This window comes from Magallana gigas, chromosome 1 (assembly GCF_963853765.1).
Source record: "Magallana gigas chromosome 1, xbMagGiga1.1, whole genome shotgun sequence".
NCBI classification, from domain to species: Eukaryota; Metazoa; Mollusca; class Bivalvia; order Ostreida; family Ostreidae; genus Magallana; species Magallana gigas.
The window spans coordinates 20,292,012-20,319,490 of record NC_088853.1 but is presented as its reverse complement, the minus strand read 5'-3'; the positions used below and the strand labels follow the sequence as shown (position 1 = coordinate 20,319,490).

Below are 27,479 nucleotides of genomic sequence, written 5' to 3'. Positions count from 1 at the left end.
ATTATTGCTTATCCTAAGAAAATATTACAGGGGAAAATTATCCTGGTTGGTAGCCATTTGTTATTTTTGAATAAAAAAAAAAAAAATAAAGAATGGGCCATAGTAAATTAGAGTGATGTGCCTGTCAATACGGTAACATTGATTTTTATAGCTCTTTAACATGTCACGTGACAACATTTTTCATTCCAGTGTAATCATTAATCAAGTGTGAGTAAAGTTATAAAAGTCAAGAGTTTACGCGAGGTAAACAACAGTCATTTAATTATAATCGAGAAGACAAATTAAATTGTTGAATATTTTTCATTTGAGAAATTGAGCGCATTGAGGTGCAATTTTCCTCTTCACATATATACATGTAGGATTTTTTTGATAAAGTACAATAACTATTATATTTAAAAAAATACAATAAGTAGTAAGTAGTTCAGGAAGAAAATGTACCTATTTGCTCTCATATATTTTGATCGCTTTATTAAGTTGGGGAGGGGGCAGAACGAAAATACAGGGAATTAGAAGTTATATAACAGTGTACCCCTAGCAAATATTTAGTTCTATATCTTGCGTAGGATTTTCTTATTCTGTATAAAAACTGTATTTCATGAAGGTACAATGTCAAAGATTACGTGTATGCAAAACAGGTGTAAAATTCGAATACTTTACAATATTTATTTTTTTGTTATTCTACCGAGGGCCATATGGCACAATATCTTTTGAACGCCCATTGTTGCTCAGGTGAGCGATGTGGCCCCATGGGCCTCTTGTTTATTTAATGATGAATTTTACCAAGGTTTGCTAAACAGTACAATATTAACTATTTATTTATTTGTGTCCTACCGTCTGTGCACAATTGCAATTACGTGCTGGACGAAAAAGAACCTAAAAACAATGACATTATTTTACGTGTATTTGAATAAAATGAAAACAAGGTACGCATATCTTCATAGTTAATTGTGTTTACGATATTTAATAGATGTGCGAGTTCCAATTTCTTAAGATACAAGAATGAATTGTAAGTATTGTTCGATAAAGTTGTTAAGACAGTATGCACTAAATAAAAAAAACCCCTCTGTTATAGTTGTATACTTATTTTCTCTGTCTCTCTTATGTGAATAATCCCACATAACTATCTAAAAGTACTATTCTTAGATATATTAAAGTAATAAGCAGCAAGTTCGTTATGGTAGTAGTGAGTTCATATGTTGCAGTTTGTAAAATATAATATAATTTTGTGTTTTCCTGAAGATTTCTATAACATTAAGACTATAAACTTACTTATTAAGTTATTTTGAAGTGTAAGCAGTTGTCAACATCGACAACGTAACTGAAAATGCATAACTTTTTGAGAAGTGTAAACATAATATTTTATCCCATAAATTGATTTAAAAGCAAAGTATATTTGCTTTTATTGTAAGTAGTTAACAAAAAGAACATCTTTATAATCATGTACTTTGAAGTAAATAAAAAATATCACACAGTCAAAGAAGTCTTTGATATTTCGTCTTCAGCTATGTGTAATTTGTTAACATCATAATGTCTAGCAACAGCTTATGAAATAGCACCTTGAAAGTCCGAACCGACCGGTTAACTTTGAAAAACGAAAAATGTTCACAATATTCCCATTTCTTTTTTATCAACGGTATGCTAAATTTCCATAAGTATGTCATGAAAAGGGCCGCATTTAAGGGAAGCGCTAAAGCAACAATATAATTGCAACTTAATAATAAAAATAAATGTATTTTAAACCGACTACAAAATAGCATTTTCATCTTGCAGATATTAAACATATAATTAAATTAACAATTAAAATTAACACAAATAAAATTCAATAAATCGTTGCAACTATTATTGTACTTTTAGCAACTGTTCCCATCCCAATCCCAATGTTTTTGTATAAGACAATAAATACACTATTAAGAGAATATCTATTGAATAGATTAATAATATTTTTGCTTCAACGATTTATACTTTGGTAAGCATTAAAATGTGTCTCTTGAATCTATCTTTCCTTTTTTCTTTCTCATACATTTTTTTCTTCATGTTCCTTCCTTTTATTCCAATTCTTTCCTTAGTATACTGTCATCGGATTCTTCTCCATGATCTGTAAAAAAGAACAACTATATAAATATGTTAAACTGTTAAAACCGTTCAATTTATCTGTACATCTATTATTACATGAAATTCATTGTAAAGATCTATTAAACCTAGTAATAAAATAATGAAGACATGATTTCAAAATACTGCGTTCATGTATAAATAACATGAGCAAACATTTCCAAAAATTATGAAACTGGGTTTACACAACTACATGCCCTCGCCGTAGCAATATTTAGAAAGGGGAGATGGACATTTTGTTAGAAATTGTTCCAAAAAAAAAAGATTTAACGTTCATTAGCTTACTACAACAGACGCACAATATGTTGGTAAAGTAATGAATGTGACCGAAGGTTTAACTAATTTGCAGTTATAGTTTAGCTGAGTTCAATGTTGAAAAAAACCCATCGTAATTCTATAGGAATGATTACCGTTGTTAGGTTCACCTGTGATAAACCTAATCCATTTAATGTTACATTTACATTTTGTGAAATCACGTCACTTAGTTGTTGTTGTTTGTTTTGTTTTTGTTTTTTTGATTGGTTTCTTTTATTTGGTGGGGGGGGGGGGCTTGTTTTTGGTTAAAAAGAATTAGTTCCTATAGTTTTATAATAGTTAAAAAAATATTTATATGGTTTCCGGATCATTTCACATATAAGAAAACTGTCAACTTCTGATTTTAATCTGATTCCCTTAGAGGGAAACCACTGAAGGTGCGGTATCATTCTATGGGGTGTTTTCACTGAAAAAAAAACTCGGTTATAGCAAAGTTCTAGGGACTATTGAATTTACTTTGTTATATCCGTAATTCGTTATATACGAATAACAAATTCGTAATAATAAATATAGCGAATTCACTATATGCATGTTTTCTTTCAGCAAAAGACTACATTTTTGCTAATTGAGATTAGAATGGTAATACATTTTTTTGATACCTTAAATAATCGGATTGTTAATGGAGGAATTTATGCGAAAACTGAATTCTTCCAACTATGTGTTAACTGTAATGTAAACTTTTTAAATGTGAAGAAATTCGTTTTAAAAGTGTTAATTTTTTTTTTCATTTTTCCCCTCTAAAGAACTCAGAATCAGTTGCTATATCCGTAAATTCGTTATATCCAAATTCGTTAAAACTGTAAAATTTTGCAAAGTGTGTTCAGCATTTTACCGGGGACCCCCCCCCCCCCAAAAAAAAAAAAAACAAACAAAAAACTTCGCTATATCCGAGATTTTGCTACATCCATGTTCGTACTAAACGAGTTGTACTGTATGTTGAATGAGCCCACTAACTGTTGTACGCTAACCATGCTATCAATTTCAGTTTGTACATACATTTATTTAACTAGCTAAACAAAGTATAATAAATTATTTGTTACTAAAAAGATTTTTTTTTAAAATTCATCTTCGGTTTAAAAAAAAACAGCTTAAGGTATATTGAAAGCTAAATAAAATTGGCGGAAGGGGTAACTATGTGCCAGTATATAAATAGTGCCTGTTTGGGAGGGTAACAGTTGAAATTGACACCCCGAGAAAACTATTGTCAACCGACGCGAAGCGGAGGTTGACAATGGTTTTCGAGGGGTGTCAATTTCAACTGTTATCCTCCCAAACAGGCACTATTTATTTTGTTATACTGAATGTCTTTTTTTAAATTTTTAAGAAAATTTTACTGCTTTTATATAGGAATAACGTGAATTCTACAGCGAACCGTACGCGCATAATTTTCGCGCATGTAATATTTTTTAATGTTACCCGTTGCCAAGTGCGTTGTTAACGCTGAGGGTAATAGTAAATATTATTAACTGCGTCTTAACCAATCAGATTTCAGTATTTAACATGAAAGTATAACAATAAAAAATACGAACCATATCGATTGTATTTAACATATTAATTTCCTGTGCATTCGGTGTGAATAGTACGGTGCTTTCTTCAGTGATATACAATTGGCATATACCAACCTAAACATTTGATAACTAAGGAAGTATTATGAACCCTTGTAGGGGTCAGAGGTACCCTCTAATGCTTATTATGAATACCTCTTGAGGTCCTCTACCTAATTCTAGTGTTTCCAAGTTCTTGTGTTCAATCTCAAGTGAGATATAGACCCCTGAAATGAGCCAGAATCCCTGGGAGCCACTTGGTGGTACACCTACAGCCCAAATTTGAGACCGGGAAATAATAGCTCCATAGGTCCCCTACACTGCCCTGTAATGCACACTTCAAAGATAAAAGAGATAATGGCCCGCCTTTGACCCCTATATCATTGTGAAATGCTAAAATATGACAAAGTTCGGGTAAGCTAAACCGACCCTTTTCATTGTCATTGTTGTATTCTTCGAATGTTCACGTCAAAACATGGCTGAGACAAAATATTCCCAATGATTTTCTCTTTTTTTGACTGTGACATGTGATAATTTTTTTATGGGAAGAAAATCACAATGCTGGGTGTTTTATTGTCTCATATTTGTAATAATACGATGTCTTTTTAATTTTCGATTGATGTTGTTCCTGGGGGAGTGAAAAGGCCAGAACATAAAATTTTAAACACGCTCCGATGTAAACATATTATCTTGCCTCACTGGATTGGCTTGGGGTATTTATTGTACTTGTATCGTTTTATGCCTTTTAATTTACTTTAATTTTTCATGTCTTTTATATCATAATACGTTTGCATATCACTTTATACGATGCATATAGTTTTTTTTCTATTTGTATCAATAAGACTACACTTAGGATAACATTATTTTCATAACTTATGACCCGTATAGACGTATTTCATTTCTATCCAACAAAGACACATTTATAACTCTTATCCAGGCGAGCTTTACTGCTTCGGAAGTTGCCAATGCTCGTACAAATTATTGAGCATTAATCATTTTGATATTAATTAAAATATGTCGATAATTAAGTAAAATATAAATTTGTGTTCGAGTAGTCTCAGTACTTTGATGAATTTCCTTATTGGCTGCTAGCTTCTACGGTCTTAGTGGCTGCTGTTAGTGGCTGCTAGCTTCAGCCTGGTGTCAGAAGATGGCGATTTAAATGTTTTGTAAAACTGTTTGTGTCAATCGATTTAGAATATATCGTCATAGCTCAGTGGTTAAAGTATCAGGCTTGTGAACTGCAGATCATGAGTTCGAATCCACCTGGGTTTTTTGTTTATATTTACTGAATGAAATTTTTGAAAATATCATTTTTATCTAAAATTGCACTTTTTTCGCCTATTTGACATATATAATTCTTATCCATCATGCTTTCTATCATAATCAAATAATTTTCTCCTGACTTGAAAAACTATTTCAAGGTGTTTCTTATTTACAACGCTTTAGAAATGCATTTCTAATGATCAAATAAAATTTGAGAGTAATTCGTAGAAATATAAGCAAGATACAGAGCTCACAATTCTTTATCATGTAAACAAGGCTTGTGCCCTGTTTTTTTAAACATAAGTCAATATACAGGTAAAAAATCTTTTTCGAGCTTATTTGTCTATCTTTTTATTTATCTTAAGCATAGATAAACAGTTCCTAACGTTTAACACATTCGATTAAGATTTAAGACTGAAATTTGTAATTCAACGTTCAAAATGTAAACAAACGCTTTATTTACATACCGAAGAATTTCAAGCTCTGTAACTCGATTTTAACTCAACAAATGACACTCAAAATGCGGTTGCCTATTAAAAATGACTTTCTGAAACATTGTAAGTATTAAAATCGGAAGATAATTTCTGAACAAAGTCGTGACCATGCCCCTTTAAGCAAATTTATGAGGTTTAAGTGCTAGAGGAGATAAACATGGGGTTGGCATAACACTCTCCAGCTGAAAACGCACGCTTCAAGGAATGTGGGGTTTATTTAAAATAGAGATACTCAATTAGATACAAAACAATGAGTAGGAGGTCTTCTTAAGAAAGGTTCTTCCCGTTATCATATATACTTTTTATATTGAACAATACATAAAATTCTCACACAGTCAAACATACCATATTACAAATTACCATAGTATCCGTTAAATCAAATTAATCGTCTTGTTTTCGCATGAAGGTCAGGTCAGGATCAAAATTCACTATCGTTTTGTCAACTTAAAGAATGATAGAACTAGATAATGTTACCTGTAAATATTTAAATGATTTAATATCACACTGTCTTTAGGTTTATTCTACTAAATAAAAAGAAATATTTAAACTTAAATTGATATTAATTAGCCAGCATTTTCTCTCATTATCTTATAATTTGAAGATATTTCTATTAATTCTTGTATACTTCCAATACTGAAATATTTTTGATTTTTTCTTATTATGAAGACTTTATTTAAAAATATAAATGAACGGAAAAGGTAATAAACAGACAATTTAATAAGAGAGAAAATCTTATTTTAGTGATTTATTAAACAAAAATCTAATTATTAAATGAGCGCTTAAAAACCTAGTATTCATAATGTAATTTAATTAAAAAATCATATTTCAAACACACAATCTAAAACCCATGTATATAGTTTAAATTAACATTAGTTGAAAAACCCAGCATTAATCATATCGTTTTAAAAATGCTAAATAAACTTAATAATTCTGAATTTCAAAAACATGTTATATCTTATATTTTCTTGCGATTTTAAACTTTGATTATTATTCTTATGCCAAGTTGTATGATAGCAAGAAACACCACTGTAATGGGTTGTCACCAATACAATGTTTATTAGTTGATAAATCAGTACACTTTCAATAACTAATTGTTTACTGAACTTCTTAAAAAAGTTATTGAATAATCCAGAAATATAATTAAACGCATTTCAAGAGTAGATTGGAGTCAATTAAAAGCATGTCCTTGCCGTATAAAGAATTCGGAGAAATAAAAAAAAAAACTCAAATTCTTACGAAAACATACTATATGTAAGAATCTTTAAGCTCCTCTGATAAAGAACAGCAAAACCATTATTAGCAGTGTTCATACAGGACAAATAGTTTTAATCTCTTGCTTAGTTTTAACGTACCTATAATTGATGGTTTTGATTGTCCGATGGACATTCTTGGACAATTGTATGATTAATCAAATAAAAAAACCGGAATTTAAATATTTGTCATTTAATGATCAAACTGAACGATAACTATCGCGAGCTGACCAGAAGGCGTCATGATGCCTTCAAAATGTAATAAAACAAAAACAAAACAAGAGGCCCATGGGCCACATCGCTCACCTGAGGAACAATGGGTATGATAAAATCAGCTTAATGAAGTCATAATACAAACAATCTGGACAATGTACAATAATACATGTAGATCCTGTAAAAATAAAATCCATTTTCTCCCCTGGATATTCTTATGTTTATAATCATTAGTCCCTTTTCTAACAGGATGATTTTATAGTCATATCACATGTTGAGTATTGCAGTCCTCAAAAAGATTCTTTACAATTGTTTATATATGGGATATTAAGCTACATCAAACTCTGAACCTTCTTGTGAGGCCGAAGAATTGTCCTGGAGCCAAAGTCTTAACAATTATAAAGAATCATCTGGCTGATTAGTTTCTGAGAAGAAGATTTTTAAAGATTTACTCCATATATTCCTATGTAAAACTTCGACCCCCCCCCATTGTGCCCCAACCCTACCCCCAGGGTTCATAATTTTCACAACTTTGAATCTACACTGCCTGAGGATGCTTCCACACAAGTTTCAGCTTTCCTGGCTGATTAGTTTCTGAGAAGAAGAATTTTAAAGATTTACTCTATATATTCCTATGTAAAACTTCGACCCTCCATTGTGCCCCACCCTACCCCTGGGGGTCATGATTTTCACAACTTTGAATCTGCACTACCTGAGGATGCTTCCACATAAGTGTCAGCTTTCCTGGCTGATTAGTTTCTGAGAAGAAGAATTTTAAAGATTTACTCTATATATTCCTATGTAAAACTTCGACCCCCCATTGTGGCCCCACCCTACCCCTGGGGGTCATGATTTTCACAACTTTGAATCTACACTACCTGAGGATGCTTCCACACAAGTTTCAGCTTTCCTGGCTGATTAGTTTCTGAGAAGAAGATTTTCAAAGATTTACTCTACATTTCTCTGTAAAACTTTAACACCCCCCAATGTGGCCTCACCCTACCCCCAGGGATCATGATTTTCACAACTTTGAATCTACACTGCCTGAAGATGCTTTCACACAAGTTTCAGCTTTCCTGGCTGATTAGTTTCTGAGAAGAAGAATTTTAAAGATTTACTCTATATATTCCTATGTAAAACTTCGACCCCCCATTGTGCCCCGCCCTACCCCCAGGGATCATGATTTTCACAACTTTAAATCTGCACTACCTGAGGATGCTTCCACACAAGTTTCAGCTTTCCTGGCTGATTAGTTTCTGAGAAAAAGATCTTTAAAGATTTACTCTATATATTCCTATGTAAAACTTCGATCCCCCCCATTGTGGCCCCACCCTACCCCCAGGGGTCATGATTTTCACAACTTTGAATCTACACTACCTGAGGATACTTCCACACAAGTTTCAGCTTTTCTGGCTGATTAGTTTTTGAGAAGAGGATTTTCAAAGATTTACTCTATATATTCCTATGTAAAACTTTAACAACCCCCCAATGTGGCCTCACCCTACCCCTGGGGGTCATGATTTTCACAACTTTGAATCTACACTGCCTGAGGATGCTTCCACACAAGTTTCAGCTTTCCTGGCTGTTTAGTTTCTGAGAAAAAGATTTTTAAAGATTTACTCTATATATTCCTATGTACAACTTCGACCCCCCATTGTGCCCCACCCTACCCCCAGGGATCATGAATTTCACAACTTTGAATCTACACTGCCTGAGGATGCTTCCACACGAGTTTCAGCTTTCCTGGCTGATTAATTTCTGAGAAGAAGATTTTCAAAGATTTACTCTATATATTCCTATGTAAAACTTCGACCCCCCATTGTGGCCCCACCCTACCCCTGGGGGTCATGATTTTCACAACTTTGAATCTACACTACCTGAGGATGCTTCCACACAAGTTTCAGCTTTCCTGGCTGATTAGTTTCTGAGAAGAAGATTTTTAAAGATGTACTCTATATATTCCTATGTAAAACTTTGACCCCCCATTGTGGCCCCACCCTACATCCAGGGGTCATGAATTTCACAACTTTGAATCTACACTACCTGAGGATGCTTCCACACAAGTTTCAGCTTTCCTGGCTGATTATTTTCTGAGAAGAAGATTTTTAAAGATTTACTCTATATATTCCTATGTAAAACTTTGACCCCCCCATTGTGCCCCGCCCTACCCCTGGGGGTCATGAGTTTCACAACTTTGAATCTACACTACCTGAGGATGCTTCCACACAAGTTTCAGCTTTCCTGGCTTTCTGGTTCTTGAGAAGAAGATTTTTGAAAATTTCTCGAAATTTTTCATTAATTTCTAATTATCTCCCCTTGAAAACGAGTGTGGCCCTTAATTTTCACAACTTTGAATCTACACTACCTGAGGATGCTTCCACACAAGTTTCAGCTTTCCTGGCTGATTAGTTTCTGAGAAGAAGATTTTCAAAGATTTACTCTATATATTCCTATGTAAAACTTCGACCCCCCATTGTGGCCCCACCCTACCCCTGGGGGTCATGATTTTCACAACTTTGAATCTACACTGCCTGAAGATGCTTTCACACAAGTTTCAGCTTTCCTGGCTGATTAGTTTCTGAGAAGAAGAATTTTAAAGATTTACTCTATATATTCCTATGTAAAACTTCGACCCCCCATTGTGCCCCGCCCTACCCCCAGGGATCATGATTTTCACAACTTTAAATCTGCACTACCTGAGGATGCTTGCACACAAGTTTCAGCTTTCCTGGCTGATTAGTTTCTGAGAAAAAGATTTTTAAAGATTTACTCTATATATTCCTATGTAAAACTTCGATCCCCCCCATTGTGGCCCCACCCTACCCCCAGGGGTCATGATTTTCACAACTTTGAATCTACACTACCTGAGGATACTTCCACACAAGTTTCAGCTTTCCTGGCTGATTAGTTTTTGAGAAGAGGATTTTCAAAGATTTACTCTATATATTCCTATGTACAACTTCGACCCCCCATTGTGCCCCACCCTACCCCCACGGATCATGAATTTCACAACTTTGAATCTACACTGCCTGAGGATGCTTCCACACGAGTTTCAGCTTTCCTGGCTGATTAATTTCTGAGAAGAAGATTTTCAAAGATTTACTCTATATATTCCTATGTAAAACTTCGACCCCCCATTGTGGCCCCACCCTACCCCTGGGGGTCATGATTTTCACAACTTTGAATCTACACTACCTGAGGATGCTTTCACACAAGTTTCAGCTTTCCTGGCTGATTAGTTTCTGAGAAGAAGAATTTTAAAGATTTACTCTATATATTCCTATGTAAAACTTTGACCCCCCATTGTGGCCCCACCCTACATCCAGGGGTCATGAATTTCACAACTTTGAATCTACACTACCTGAGGATGCTTCCACACAAGTTTCAGCTTTCCTGGCTGATTATTTTCTGAGAAGAAGATTTTTAAAGATTTACTCTATATATTCCTATGTAAAACTTTGACCCCCCCATTGTGCCCCGCCCTACCCCTGGGGGTCATGAGTTTCACAACTTTGAATCTACACTACCTGAGGATGCTTCCACACAAGTTTCAGCTTTCCTGGCTGATTAGTTTCTGAGAAGAAGATTTTTAAAGATTTACTCTATATATTCCTATGTAAAACTTCGACCCCCCATTGTGCCCAACCCTACCCCCAGGGGTCATGAATTTCACAACTTTGAATCTACATTACCTGAGGATGCTTCCACACAAGTTTCAGCTTTCCTGGCTTTCTGGTTCTTGAGAAGAAGATTTTTGAAAATTTCTCGAAATTTTTCATTAATTTCTAATTATCTCCCCTTGAAAACAAGTGTGGCCCTTAATTTTCACAACTTTGAATCTACACTACCTGAGGATGCTTCCACACAAGTTTCAGCTTTCCTGGCTGATTAGTTTCTGAGAAGAAGATATTTAAAGATTTACTCTATATATTCCTATGTAAAACTTCGACCCCCCATTGTGCCCCACCCTACCCCCGGGGGTCATGAATTTCACAACTTTGAATCTACACTACCTGAGGATGCTTCCACACAAGTTTCAGCTTTCCTGGCTTTCTGGTTCTTGAGAAGAAGATTTTTGAAAATTTTTCGAAATTTTTCATTAATTTCTAATTATCTCCCCTTGAAAACGAGTGTGGCCCTTAATTTTCACAACTTTGAATTCCCTTTGCCTAAGGATGATTTGTGCCAATTCTGGTTGAAATTGGCCCAGTAGTTCTTGAGAAGATGTTGAAAATGTGAAAAGTTTACGGACAGACAGACAGACGGACAGACAGACAGACGGACGACAGATAAAATGTGATCAGAATAGCTCACTTGAGCTTTCAGCTCAGGTGAGCTAAAAAAAGTTTTCACAATTTATGTTCACTGGAAATTGCACAATAAGTTGACAATGTCGACAGTCGTCGAAAAACACACTGGTAGGAACACAAAACTTCATTCACAACTCCATTCCTGTACACTATTCAGGACAAAAAAGAAAGAGTAAAAAAGGAAGTTGACGTTTTACTTTAAAGGCATGCTCTTTAATGGATGTCCGATGATCTTCAATTTTCACCCAAGTGCGCAATGGTTTCTGAAAGAAACTAATATTGAAACTATACGATTAATGCAAACATACATTACATATATAAATATGTTAACCATTATTTTATAATAAAAAAAAAACTTGTATTAAACCATACTTACAAAGGATTTCATTTTCTTATATGTAAATATAATTTTTTTTTAGTAAAATGGATATACTTCGTAATAGAATCGTGAAAATATACCTAAAACATGTTCTTTTTTTATTTTTCCCTCGTGTCCTTTTATCTCAAAATATTGATAAGCGATTTTCTGAAGAATAAAAATCATAATTAATTAAAATATCTGCCTTATATGATATAATTCGAGTAATCACATAGTCAGCAAATGGAAAGTGTGTACATAAAACAATGTCAATATTGGTATTCAAATGTTAAGTCAGTCTTGGCATTTGCTTTTAAAATTACAAATTCTCTTTATCGTATGGGTCACATTTTTATGTGAAAAGTCACAACAGATGTATATATTTTATTCAATTATTAAAGCTATTAAGCTTAACATAGTTATTTGTTTTCCTGTTGCTTCTAAAAATAGTTCGAAAAATGTACCCAATGGCATATAGTTTATATTTAACAGATGTATCATCTAAGCGTACTATTTTCCTACTTTGCCGTTATGAATTTAGTCACATCCTGTGAAGATGGAAGAACTCTTTGAATAAATAAGGGGGAAGATTTTCACTGTATATGACGTTTTTATAGTAATAAAGTCATGAATAAAACATGTTTAGTTCTTGTAAAGAAGATCCTTCTCGGCTGATTTATATACTAAATTTTGAGAGACTACTTGCATGGATCAAAATATGTGTCCGATGTCTCAGTTTAATCCGAGTCCTACAATATATTATTTGTAAGGCAGTACGCATATTATAAAATGTAGCATTCAGTTTTAAGAAGACAACTTATAAACCCTGATTTTACCTAACAGTTTTCTATGATTGACGCTTTATCGATCTGTTTGCACCTGTAACAGTGAGTTTCGTTCTAGTTTCTGACCACATCCTTCCAGGGAATAAAATGATTAGAACTGGTAAACCGTGGTACAATAGACTAAATATATATGAAGGGCTTTATTAGATCGGACAAAACTTTTTTGCATATTACATGACTCGCTTTATTCTCACAAGTTGCGTAAAACATAGATTTGACAACTCCCGAACTTTAAATAAAACGGATTTCATAAATGATGGTTATCGGTATATCAAGTGGAACGCGATTATCAATATTCAGGTCACCTGGTACGTTTGTTATAGATAAAGAAAATTCTAAAAGGTTAAGCGAGTTCACGCCTAGTAAACAAAATCTGTATATAATGGGGAATACCAACTGGACTTTTGCACTTTGTTAGAGTTAAATATAAGCACAGTGAGTAGCATTTCTGCCGTTTGACATACACATAGATTTTACAATATATTTAATCAAAGTACTGACGTATTGAAAGCCGGGCTCTTTTGATGTGTCTTTATGCATATCGTGTAGTAAAGACTGAAAATAAATCTCTCTCTCTCTCTCTCTCTCTCTCTCTCTCTCATATGCTTTTAATGTCGGCAAAGCGTCAGAGAGCGACCAAATTTTGTACGCAGCTATAAACAAAAATATTTCTGTCTAGTAAAAAAGAATCAACAGTGTCTGCCTTGAATTTTGCAACAAGCATTATATATCCGATCCCCATTTCTTCAATGCGCAGCAAAGTAGTTCCTGGAAATTCGTGCGCATTGTATCTGTCTAAAATGCATAGTCTTGTTTTAAGAAAAAAGGAATTCATAAGAAAACTAAAAAAGATACACAAAAATCTTCAAATTAAAAAACAAACAAACAAAAAACCAAGCTTTTACTTTGATACTGTTCGGTTTTTGTTTACCTTTGCAGTTGTGCTATTTATAGTAACATTGGCGATTAGCCTGCCTACAGCCAGGACTCTGCTTTCAGCAGAGCCCGGCTAAAGATTGACCTCCTGTACTCGTGTATTTTAAATTCCTAATGTGGAGCGAGCTAAACGTTTACAGTGATTGTATAAAAGAGTGCCACAATGATTTTACGCGGGGGTGTTAAGGAAGCATATGGGCAATTTGCCGTCTTATTTTGACTGTTGTATTCAAAATCGTGAAATTAAATAATTATTTTGAATAAGATCAAAAACTTAGTATTATACTTTAAAATAGATGTCAGTGCAATAAAATCGGGTAGTACATCACTGCCACATTGGTGCATTATCACGTGACAACTATAAATAGCTTACGTATATTCCTTAACATAAAATGAGATAGAACAACACTACCCCGCGGTTTCTAAAATAAAATAAACATACCAAGCGAAGGCAAAACATCTCCGTTTAATCAAAACCGCTGCTAGAATCCTATGTATTTCCTTATTAAAAAGTTATTCATCAGGTTCTCGTAAAACCTTCCCAACATTTATAAAGTTTGCACGGAAAACGGCAAATTGCATTAAAACAACACACAACATGGGATTCTAGCAGCACTTTTTAATTTAAGCATTGATCAAACTAACGATACGTATAAAATTTCAAGTTCAATATACACGGGGTAGTGTTGTTCTAGTCGGATTTTTATATCGTAAACAACGACAGAGGAAAGCCTGGCCGAGAAATAAAAGCAAATTTACATACCTTTTAGCGAATGATTGATGAAACTAACATCTACCCCAGTATTCTTATGTTCAATTCTCAATAAATCACACCACAATACTTTATTAGAGTTCTTAGATTAGTTATATTTTGAATTTGTTTACAATGCTTTCCGATCAAATTCACACGGCATTCAACTTTTAGTCATGACGTCATCAATGTGTAAATCTACGTAGGCTAATACAAACTAATTTCTGGCGAAAATTGTCTTCAGTAATTTTTATTTGTTTTTGGTCTACGTTTCGTTGCTTATATATTTGAATATGTACATAATAACTAAGATTTGTGATTTCAAGGAATTACATGTAACTCAGATTCCATATGCTTCCTTAACACCCCCGCGTAGTGTAAGCTGTTCTTTCTTCTGTCAGAATGGAGTCAGAATACACATATCAAATAGGTTGATGCAAAACAAACAAAAAAAGAAATAAATATAGAGATCCTTTGAAACTTTTTTCTGGAATACGGTAGAAATTTGTGGTTAGAGGCTATGCAAATTTATTGGTTTTTTTTTTTTGCCCAGTTCTACCACAAATTATATGCATTGCAGTTCTTGAAGCGATCATTTTAAAAACTTGTCTTTATATTTTTTGTATCCGAGCTTTTTCTATTTCGGAGTCCAACTGTTTATCCCGTGGTCATCCAATGTATTGGGTAAAATGAAGTCTGTTATAAATCATGGTAATCAGTGTTCCTTTCGAAAATATAGCATTGTTTTGTTTTAAATTAATCTTTTTTTTCTTAGCTGAACTTTTAACGTCTCCCAAGATTAAAATGGTGTCAATGTCTTATCAGTATAGGTCCCAAGCTATAATTGAATAATTATATAGCATGCTGAAAAAAATGCTTCAGATATTTATTTAAAATTTCTATTTATTTAAGATCAACCTTTCACACTTTTATTTTAAAGTATATTACTTATCAAGTCCCAGTGTTGGTTTGGAGTTTATGTTAAAAATCTTAAAATATGACTACATACATTGTCATGCGTAATATTTTTACAAATAATCATTGCGATTTTTGAAAACGTCATTTGAAAAAAAGTACTTCTTTGTGGGATATAATTTTCGCTCGATTAAACAAAAATCATTTGCAAAGAAAAAGCTTTGTTAAATTGCAAGTGTTGAGTGGCTAGATCTATACTGAAAACACATCATCTAATTTCACAAAGAAGATGATATGTTATTGGTAATTTCTCTGTATTTTAATAGCTCACCTGAAATGAAAGCTCAAGTGAGCTATTCTGATCACATATTGTCCGTCGTCCGTCTGTCCGCCCGTCCGTCCGCCTGTCTGTCTGTCCGTCGGTAAACTTTTTACGTTTCGAACTTCTTTTCTAAAAAAACCAAGCCAATTTCAACCAAATTTGACACAATGCTTTCTTATGGAAAGGTAAATATAAATTGCAGAAATGAGAGACCGATCTTTATTCAAAAGCAGAGAAAACTTTAAAACTGTAGAAAAAGGGGGTGCATTTTAAAAAAATCTTCCTCTCAAAAACAAATGAGTTAAATTCAATGTAATTAAGAATAAATAATCCTTATGAAAAAGAAATATAAATTGCAAAAATCTTGGGCTAATGTTTCAAATCTGAGTTATTAGGAAAATAATAATAAAGAAAAGGCGTGTTTCAATCAGTTTATTGCTTCAGGTTCGGTATTCCATACGGAGTCAAGTGAAGTCGTACGCAAACCGACACGTACCCAAACATCCATTGATCCGGTGGTAAACAATTATACTTGGGTTGTAAATGCATAAGAAATTCTGTTTAAGTTAAGTTTTGATATATTTACAATAATTAAGGAAATATGAGATAAATGACTGTAAATTTTTGATAATATATTGTCATCTCCTATAAGTTTGACTAAGATCGAGGTCCCTATGGTGTACCAACATTTGATAGATAATTTCTGTTTACTTGCAATCTTTTCGTTAAAAAAACCCATTAATTAGTTTGACAAATTGATAAATTCTTTTCACTTTTTGAAGGTAGGCATTATATTATAAATGGTGTCATTTTTTACTCGACAATATGATTTAAGTCTGTTTGGGTATGAGTCAGGTTGGTTACGTGTTGAATGTAATTCTTCTATGCTTCTAAAACGAGGTTCTTTGTTTCAAGCAGCCATGACGTACGATAAACATGTCGATCTGACAATCTGGGAACTATCGCCTACATTTTGTTATAATTACGTACCAAACCAAATAGAAAATTCGATAAATCAGACAGTTGACTGTTTACCTGCGCAAATTAAACAAAATCTGACAAAGTACTAAAACACTGTAAAATACAATTCATTCTATTGGTAATTGAGTATGTTCATTTGCATAATGGCTGATTAATGAATGTGTTTTGTTGAGATGCTCAGAATTTTCTCGAGTTTATTCAGTTTAACAGAGTTTAATATCGCTGACGGAAATTTTTCGGTATATATATATGATGCATTTTGAAAAATAAATTGTTCTCTTTGTTTGTCATATTGCATGTTTCTTAAGTTTAATTGTTTAAATTTTCTATTAACTAACCATATTTGAGTGTGTCAAGTTTCGAAGTAACAGCAAGATACAGGACTTTGTACACAGATCTGACACCATTCTCTTTTTTTTTGGTTTCCATTTTCAATGCTGAATAGGAAATACCAAGTTAAAAATCTTAATCTGAATGTACTAAACTCAGATGAACAAAATATGACTCAAGCCAAGCATAATTGTGAGTTCTGTATCTTGCTTATAATTCTACGATTGGCGCTGAAATTTTGTTTGATCATAAGAAATGTCTCGCTTAATGTTAAATACTTGTACAAAGAATTAAAGGATGATAAATATGCTGTAACTTTTCTCTGGAGCTCTCTCTTTATACAACGAATATGAAACCTACGTCAATATTGATAGTTTTTCACACACGAGTAAATAAAAACGATACGGTTAAAACAGTTTCCAGAGTTCTGACACATTTCTCTTACGAGGATAAAGGCATTATCGCTAGTCCTAAGACAATATTACAGCGGAAAATCATCCTGGTCTGTAGCCATTTGTTGTTTTTTTAATAAAGATGACAATATTTGGTGGGCTTTAGTAAAATAGAGTTATATGCCTGTCAATACATTAACTTGCTAAGCTTTTTAACATGTCACGTGACAAAATTTTTCATTCCAGTGTAATCATCAATCAAGTGTGAGTAAGGTTATAAAAATGACGCGCGTTAACGTCAGGTAAACAACTGTCATTTAATTATAATGGGGAGTACAAATTAATTTTTGTATGTTTTTCATTTGAGGAATTGAGCGTATTGAGGTACAATTACTTTTTTCACATCTATAGGAATTTTTTTAATAAAATACGATAACTATTATAATATATTTTAAAAAAAAATATAACTAGAAAGTAGTTGAGGAAGAAAGGTACCAATATTCTCTCATTTATTTTGATCGCTTTATAAAGTGAGGGAAAGGGGGGGGGGGGCGAAAATATAGGGAATTAGAAGTTAACAGCGTACCCCTGCCAAATGTTTAGTTTTATATCTTGCGTATGATGTTCGTATTCTCGCTAAAAATAGTATGCGATAAATGTACAATGTCAAATATTACCTGTATGCAAATATAAGTGTAAAATTCGAATACTTTACAATATTTCTTTTTTGTTATTCTATCATATGTGCCATATAGCACGATATCTTTTGAACGCCAATTTAAAGTCATTGTTGATTAGGCCCCATGGGCCTCTTGTTTCCTCTATATTTGCACACACCTTACGCCAGGGAAAACTGGCATTGTGAATATTATTGATTGTGAATAGTTTAAAGCTATCATTTGAGAACTACGCTAAGACTTACTGTCAATACAGACACATGAAAATGAAGGTATCCATTCGTTTTCACACCATTCTTCTTCCTGATATACAAACCAACAAAACAATAAGTTAGATTGTTATTCTATTTTTCTCTTGTCTGGCAAGATAAAGATTAACAGTTGCTCTATATTTTTCGTTTTTTTTAATTTTTTATTTCAACGATATTTAATAAATGGGATTAGATAGCAATCCAATGCTATTTAAGCATTCTCCATAAAAAAAATTGTTAACTTAAGTTACAAACTTTAATTTTTTTGTTGACGAGCAGTCATGCGACCTCCATAATATTGAACTAAATAAGAGGCCCGTGGACCACATCGATCCCCTGAACAACAATTTGTTGTAACATTCTATTCCGTAACGTATGCTAATTCTATATCAAACTGATAACCCCTTTTTATGGCCCCAGTACAGACCCGTGACTATTAGTTGGCTTTAACAATTTAGAATCTACACTTTTTGAGGTTCAATAAGTTCTCTAAAAGGAATATTTAAACATTTTCCATAACAGACAGACATTTTTTGTATTTCCTCTAAGAGTTAGATCTAGAGCTTTAATTCATCAAACGACTGTTTGAAGCAATATGTTTACAATTAACAGAGCTTAAATTTAAAGCATAATATCATCACGAACACATATATAAAATAACTAACATACAGACCATAACCAATGTTAATCTAGAAATGATACGCATATTTCTGTTAAATTTTTACTTTTTGACACTTTCACATCTACATGGAGATGGCTAGAATCTACATCATATAAGGATGTTTGCATTGTAATCGCACAAATTGAAGCATTCCCTTTTTATTTCGCTGTTCAACAAGCATTAGATCGATGGCCATTGCTTTTATAATATAGAATCTACACTATTTGAGGATGCTAACGTTAAAATCTGACAAATGGAAGCATTGCAGTTCCCGAGAAGAACATTTTAATACATTTTCAATCAATATTTCTACGTTTAACTTTGAACCTGTCTTGGGTCAGCAGTATTAGTCAAGGGTTCTATATTTTATAACAAATATTGAAATTACATAATCCAAGGTTCATTAATTTTTTTTTTTTAAATTCTGTTCATCAAAGAAAACACTGGAGATTACTCTTACTCAATGTATTTTATATCAAAAATCCCTAGAGTTCCGAATGTCAACATGGTTTTTAAATTTGAAGCGAGTAAAAACGTTGGTGAAAAAGTGTTGAATTTTTAATTTTAAAAAATAAATTTTTAGATGAAAGGTATTTACTGCCTCAAATTGGTTTGTAATGATTAATTTGACTGCATGTTATTTTCAATGAACCCTCATTAATTTTCTAAAAATCATTTCGGAGCGCTTCTGCAGTTTTTTGCTACGCTGCAGGTATATGGGAGGTATTTTATGTGTGGTGAAAGCCTGTCCCGAGACACAGTTAGATTATTCTAACCAAGCAGAGTGTAGTGAAATTAATAGCATCATTTTAGGTGTAATTGGTTCTGTAAATGTCACGAGATGAATAGGACCCTGAAAGATGTGTTGATGTATCTATTTCGAAATGTCCGATATCATGTGCAATGCCAAATCGTGCAGACACCGGTCAAAGTCTAGTCATTAATACATGTAATAAATTTCCCTTGATGGTTTAATTAGGGAAAAAGGAATCACTCTGATTTTATTATGAGGTGAACAGATACGGTCGGGGTGACCAAATCCAATAAATCCCAAAGGACTTAATCATAGATCAGAACACCCAGGCTGTATTGTATCACTACATAATATTCACAGATTAATATATTTCAGCAATAGAATAATTGAATATTTAAAGAATCGTGAATGATATCCAATGGACTATACATTATACAGACTTTTAAGAAATGTTTTCGTTGAAATGATAATTGTAAATATTTACCAGAATAAATATGGGGATCATCGTTTCAGCATTTCAAAATAAAATATCAAACTTTGAAACCATTATTGGGGACATTTAATTGTCTAAAGGCCACATATTTACACTTTAACAGAATGATAGTATAGTTACACTTTATAATGAGCATTGCAGTTCTTACGTAGATCTTAAACAATTATTTCTTTTCATATTTAGTAATTATAATAAAAAAATATATATTATTATGATAATCAAACTTTTAAATTCTTTTGGGGGTTAGGAACTGTTTAGGAGTCACTGTCTAATTGCTTTTAAAATCAAACACAACACGAAATAATTACCTTCGGTCTGAATGTGTCCCTTTTTAGAATTGACTGTTTTCCAAGTTCAAATTCTTCGTTTATATGCTGAGGCTGAAAATCCGTCAGAGTGAAACTACTAGGTAAAGGTAATGTTTTAAAGCTTTCTATAACAATACTATTTGTTGGCTTAAAAATTGAAATCTCAGGTTTGGCCTCAAGTTTTGCAGATATTTGTTTACTCATCAGCTGAAGTTGGTGGATTTTTTCCTCTATACTCTCCGAAAATGTATCCATTTCCTTGAGTCCGTCTTTTTCCGCTGCACGCAAGTTTCCAACAGTCTGTTTGCCAATTTGTTTCACAAACTCAACAATACTCTGTGTATGTGCAGCAATTTTCATCTGAATTTCATCGGTTCTCTTTAAAAAGGCTACTCGTTTTTCTTTTTCTTTATAAAGCAATTCTTTGTACATCGGTATAATAACATTTTCTATTTCATCTATGTCTCGGTTACATAGATCTGTGAATTCTTTGTAATACTGTGACAAAGATTTTACCGAATGACCATTGTGAGATTGTATGATACAATCTGTGCATACTAGCTCACTACATTGATTGCAAAAGCATTCAATTTTCTTCTTTGTATGATTAGCACAGTTCATAATATCCAGCATGTCCTCGTTGTTTGAGGTCAAGGAAACAATTTCATGATTTCGGGTTATTTTTTTCTTTCCATGTTCACTTTTGCATTGTTCACAGAGGTGACCTTCACACATTTTACAGAAGAACTGTGCAGGATTTTCTTCACAACTATCGCATTCTAGATAGTGTTGAGCAGTTGATGATGATAAATTTGACATTTTATTGTATAGCCTACAAGATGAATTTATATAGTTATGAGTTTTTAAAAATTACTATAAATTTTATTTTATAATACATCAAAAAACTACTTACCTAGAGAGATTAAACAATGAACCAACGTTCCATAAAAGAATTCAAGTCATATGTCTTACAATATAAATATGAAAGTTTTAATGAAATATGAGACATAACATAACCTTATAATGAAATATGAAACAGGGTTTACTAATATAAAGAAATTCGATATATTTTCTATATTTTTTACTGAATCGTGAAACGTTAAATCGCAATATAGGCTATATCTTTAAGATGCATTGAATTCACAATAACTATCAATTTCTATCAAAATGCATAATACAAAGATACTGTATACAAGGTTATTTTTGTTCCCTGGAATTTCCCGTTTTGAATTCTTTCAAACACAATTATGTTAAAAGGCCGGGGCTTATGAATATATAGCAGCCAATCATAAAACGAATGGGAAATTCAAATTTCTCTGCAGTTTTCAGTTCAGAGAGAATATTTTCAAATTTATTGCATTGATCATGAAAAAAAAATTCTTATTTTTGGTGTAAAAGTGGCTATTAAGGCAGCTACCACGCGGGTATGGTAAGGCAACTCTCAGCGATCAAATTTCCTCGGATCGATATGACGTAACAATAAGCAGCATGATGTCATATTTTAATCAGAAACATGTTAATTTATACTTTATCTCTGATTTTAATCATAAAAACTACAGGCGTAAAATGTCACTAGAAACTCTTCTAACCGAATATATCTTCGATTTCTCTATATTACGTATATTTATCATTTATGACGTCACATGCATGTTTAGTAGAAAAGATCAATGTCAGGAGACAAATCATCGGAATGCAGTGTAAACAATGCCGAAATATGACTAATTTAATGCTGATACACAATGTTAAGATAAATGTCAGTTTGGATATAATCAGAATAATACGGGCATGAATATTTTGTTTTATTAGAGAGTTTTGTAAGATTAGCAGATAGACATTTATGTGGCTTGACCGGCCTTTCTTCTGTCAGTGTGTACTAAAAAGGCAAAAGTGTAACACTACCCTGAATATTACGAAAGTTGAATTAGGCAAATATCAAAAGCATACAGTATGACTTAAATTACTTCAAAAGTGTTGCTAGAATCCCGTGCTTCGTTGCTGTAAATAAAAAATACGAAGCATTTTCAATGAAATTGATGAAGTCGAGGGGGTTTCCGAAAAATAATGACATTATTTATTATCTGCAATTAACAATAGGATTTTAGCAGTAAAACTAATAAAAATAAACTAATTACTGATCGAATTATTGACAATGTATAATATATACAAATGAACTTTGGGGTAGTGTTACACTTTTTGATTTTTTGTTAAGGTAAAAAAGTTATCTATTTTTAACTGTCACGTGATACCATGGCACGGCAGCTTGAAAGATGGACTCGATTCCTAAGTAGAAAAATAATATCATGGCGAACACATTCACTTGATATTAATATTCAGCACTGTTTTAAACAATGTTTAAATTGATCATAATATCGACGGTCATTAAACTCTGAGTTGCCTTAGCCTACCCGCGCAATTGACATTGAAATCTTTACAAACAAAACATTATTAAAAGAGTATATTTCTTATAAAGTTCTGAAGCAGCTCAAAATTTTGAATTTTAAACTAGTGATTGACATTGGAGGCTGATATAACCAATGTTTTGATTACACAGTAAGTAGCTGTAGCCATGTGCTCTGTCGATTACTCAAAGCAGCATGAAAAATGTATCGGCAACAATCTTTTACCTTGACATTGATTAAAAATTTATCATTCACATTAATAACACTGTTGGTGTAATAATTATTGAAATTTATCAAAACCTAAAATAAAATAATCACATTGCTTTTGGTCCCACATAAAAATCTTCATGAGTCCGAAATAAAGATGCATAATGTCCCATCCCTTTTAGATAAGTTGTCAATTATGCGTATTAATTTTTATGCAATACATTCTATTTTATTAATACATCTGGGTTATATTTTATCTTTCCCAAATATTTCTGTGTCAAAGTTTAAATCATGCTTATTTCCTTCCATTCATGTAAGCTACTTTACTTTGCACATTCCACTAGCCACCATAGTTTTATATGTGATGTACGAACAACAGAAGCAATGCTAACATCCCCCAATCTTCAGTCTCCTGGACGTGACTAATCACAATTTCATCAAAATGCGGGTCACTGTCCTAAGAACTTTGTAGTAAACCCGTTAATATTGTTTTTTTTCTGAACAGGGACTTCATTTAAATCCCAACTCAGTGTTCCCTCCATTTTCACTGTGGTTCCTAGTTCCCACCCCCAGGATGATTAATATGGGGTAAATAAGAGATATATGGATATATGTTAGCTTGTAAAAGCAAATGAAAGTTTAATAAACGTTGTATTTGAGTTCTCAACAACTAAAAGTTGATAAGTGTTCCTATTTTCTTCTCACATCTTAATGCCAATCTACTGGGATTTTAATCAGTTGATTAAAAAATATCCCTAGAAAACCTCTGATTATTCTTTGTAACCTTGATCATTTTGGTGGAGGAACTGTTAAATGTTACTTTGATCAAGTTTCTGCTTGAAATAATTATTGTTTCAGGGATACCGTATACCGGTATTGAAATGTAATCATCTTTACATATATATGTTGTTTTACATACGTAAAGTTAAAACTGTGTGAACACTTATACATGTATAAAAATTTATACAGTCCCTCTTTATAAATTGGGTTTTTCCCATAATATAAACAAAATGTACTGAGCCGCATGCATTGTTTACTCTTATCAGCATAAAAAAAAATCTTTGAAAAAAAATGCGTTGAATTGTTTCCAAATTTAGCGCACTTTAAAATGTTTTTTTATTCAATGTGCATAGCTACAAACAGAAATTTTAAACATAGTATAATTTGTTATCGCGTTATGCAAAACGAATAACAGGATATAGTAAGAAGTTGTGCATCAATTGATAATATTATAATACTTGAAAGGAATATTTTACGAATACTTTACCTTTTATCTTTCTTTTTCTCAATAAGAAGAACATAAGATTTTAACTGGCTTCAGTCACTTTAAATTACGTGAATCGATAAGAGGACACCATATGGAAACATGACATGATAACGCGTCGACCAACTTTTTAGGTGCCGGGTCAGTTCATCATACATGTGCACTTATCGTTTACAATAATGAAAACCGTACACAAGTCGCACTCAATCATTATAAAATAACAAGTGCAGCTAGCGTTAAAGACAAGGTGTACGAATGGAGGAAATTTTATTTGAAATCGGAACATTGATCGTTGAAATGTTTATAAGGTCACGTGAAAAATACTAAATATTGAATAATCTTTTGTATGGTGACATATCTCTGCCTTTTACCGAAACGTTTAACCGCCTCTCATTGTTGCGCTAGAACGCGATATATTCACTTAAACATTATTGTCATATATTATTGTATTATATAAATTGACCCGCATCGTAGAATTTTCAGCACGAAACCAGTTCAAAATTCCACAGTATATAAGCACAAACTAACAACTCAATATTTATAACTTCGATTTATTTGGCATTGTTTTTATTTATTCATTCTTTAGATTTTCATGTCTTAGCAGTAGGACGAAAAAATGAAACAATTAAAGGATTTTTTTTTAAATTGACATAACATTCCTTCAAATATGTATTAACTATTTTATTCGTAATATACAATTCGCGTATCACAATAGTTTTGTGTGGTATTTATGTTTCAAAGATATGGTTACTGGTATATTTGGTTACACGATAGACTAATCAATTAAGTTAAAACGTGTTATTGGTTAGTGTTACTATACGACAGATTGTTAATTTCTTGCACCTACTCAGTATGTTAAAACTATGATAATCTAAATTTTGTATATGTAGTGATGGTGTTATTGTAGATAAACACAATAGCTCCACCGTAGGGTTCTTGATTATTACTTTATATGATATAAGCTCTGAAATATTTAACAATACGTGAATCTCAATAAGTAGTTTATCAATATCACATCATCATAAAAATTTAAAAAAAAATCACACATAAATATATCATTGCATTGTATATGATTTAAAACATCCATTTCATGATTTTGCCAAGCACAGTTTACAAGCAAGAGTTATTCCCCTTAACACAGTGCTAACTGATATTTAAAGAGTTCAATAATATTTATCCTGTGTTATTAATAATTAAGATAGTTATCAATGTTTAATAAATAAAAATTATTAAACTTAACTTAGGCAATAAGTATCAAATCTGATATTTATATATATGCATACCTACGTGTGACACAAAGCGTTGCTCTGCATCTTCATGATCTTTATATATTCATAAGGAATCTATATACATATAATCAATACTCTTAAAGCTACATTTAGGTTATCTAGCTTAAGATTGTTAAAATAACTATAATGAGTGTTGCTCAAACACTAAGTTTTCACTCATTATAATTTACATTTAAATAGATTTACAATTCACTATATATCATTTACTTATCTAGCAAATATTATATGCTTTATTATGAAGCAATTATATAAATAGCATAAAAAATAAAACAATTACTTACAGTCTATAGATTTGTACTAGTCTTATGATAAACGCATCTGGTCAGTATGAAGATCAGATCAAAAAGGACAAAGCAAAGAGACGGAATTTAAAGGACCAATGAAATTGAGAATTCAAAAATAGAATTCACCATATGATATATAATTAACTAAAACAGGTTTAACACTGACCATAATGATGTCATACTATATAAATAACTCTGTAGCTATTTAAATACTGTTAGGTTGTACATATTTTTTTATAATGATAACTTTTATAGTAAATACCGTAAACGTATACATTTTGTAATTATATTTGTGTAAATCAGAATGTCTTTAAATATGATGGACATGATTGAAACAAATCTTTATTTTTTTTAGGCAAAAACGATTTTTGCTAAATGGAATGTATAGCAAGTTTGCAACCTACATAGTTTTGTACAGAATGACAATAATGTAATTTTGCTTGTGTAGTTTCTAAATAGCTTTGACTAGAAACACTTAAAGGAGTTTATTAACCATAATTGTTTCGTCAATGAAATGAGCATGCGTCGGGGTCGGGGTCGGGGTCGGGGTCGGGGTATGTGATGGAACTTAATATCACAGCCACCTACGTTATAATCGAAGAGGGTAAATATTTTAAATTATGAGAAAAATATGTAACGTTGGGTGCCTGTGTTTCAAATTTAAACATAGTTAATGAAATTGAAATTTCAAAACAATAGCGATCAATTGTAATTTAAAAGAGGAACTACATGCAGACATATGCAGAAAGTTTGCTGGTGCTTCAAAAATAGTTATATGGCAAGTTTATGAACAATTGTCGATTCAGTAACATGTTAAATAAAAACTGTTGACGATTTGTCATATGTCATTGTAGGTGACAGTCCAGACAATATCTTGTGAAATAATGTTAATTTATGTACTTTTAGACATAGAGACAACACTTTTTATTATGTTCCAGTACACTTGAAAACAGAAATATCGTATTTTCTTTAAACTACAAAAAAAAAAGCTGACAGTAAAGACTAATAATGAACCTGTACTTGGTGACCTTAAACATCTGTCTCGCGAGTAAATGAAAATCAATTATAGGTAAAAAAAAACAAAACAAAAACAAAAAACAATGTAGCCCGACTCGCCCGTCCCATCCAGAATAAAAAAATTCATCTTCTGAGTTTTTTTTACATAGTTAAACGAATAGATATCAAATTGTCAATTCTAAACTTAATGACTGCAATTGGACAAATCAACATTTAAAACTCTTTAGATATCAATTGGACAAATCAACATTTAAAAAAAATCAACCAAGTCCATATACAATGTACTAGTATGTAACGGACAGTAATCAATACAATAAAAATTGCAAATACAATTACAATAATCACAGTTTAAAAACTGAAGCTTTCAATTATAAACATTACATTTATATCGGATAAAGCAAGTTCCAGTTCAGTTGATTTAACTTGGAGTCAATTTTCAACAGAGTCAATTTTCAACGTGTCGAGGCATTCAAATTTTCAACCCGGGTCAATTTTCTTCGTTACAGCGGCAGTGACCTGTTGTTGGCGGATTAGTTCGGCTGCC

The 27,479-nt window shown here is 32.3% G+C and overlaps 1 protein-coding gene and 1 long non-coding RNA gene across 7 annotated transcripts in view; both read right to left on the bottom strand.

Moving 5' to 3' along the window:
* Positions 1 to 11,592: 11,592 nt before the first annotated feature.
* The window catches only part of LOC105344873 (transcription intermediary factor 1-beta), a 117,779-nt gene continuing 101,892 nt past the window's right edge, over positions 11,593 to 27,479 (bottom strand). For 3 of the 6 annotated variants that reach the window (XM_066087938.1, XM_066087948.1, XM_066087974.1), the window contains one exon: positions 11,593 to 11,764. Coding sequence is in view for 1 of the 6 variants with exons in the window: in XM_066087935.1 (XP_065944007.1) it covers positions 11,743 to 11,764 (22 nt within the window). In the remaining 5 variants the exon portion in view is untranslated. The remainder of the gene's footprint in view (positions 11,765 to 27,479) is intronic. The other 3 variants (XM_066087935.1, XM_066087953.1, XM_066087963.1) reach the window with 2 other exon arrangements.
* LOC136273321 (uncharacterized) lies at positions 11,984 to 21,301 on the bottom strand. The gene is made up of 3 exons (XR_010711497.1): positions 20,476 to 21,301; positions 18,254 to 18,311; positions 11,984 to 12,027 (listed from the first exon to the last, which is right to left on the bottom strand). It is a non-coding gene; the product is annotated as an uncharacterized lncRNA (long non-coding RNA).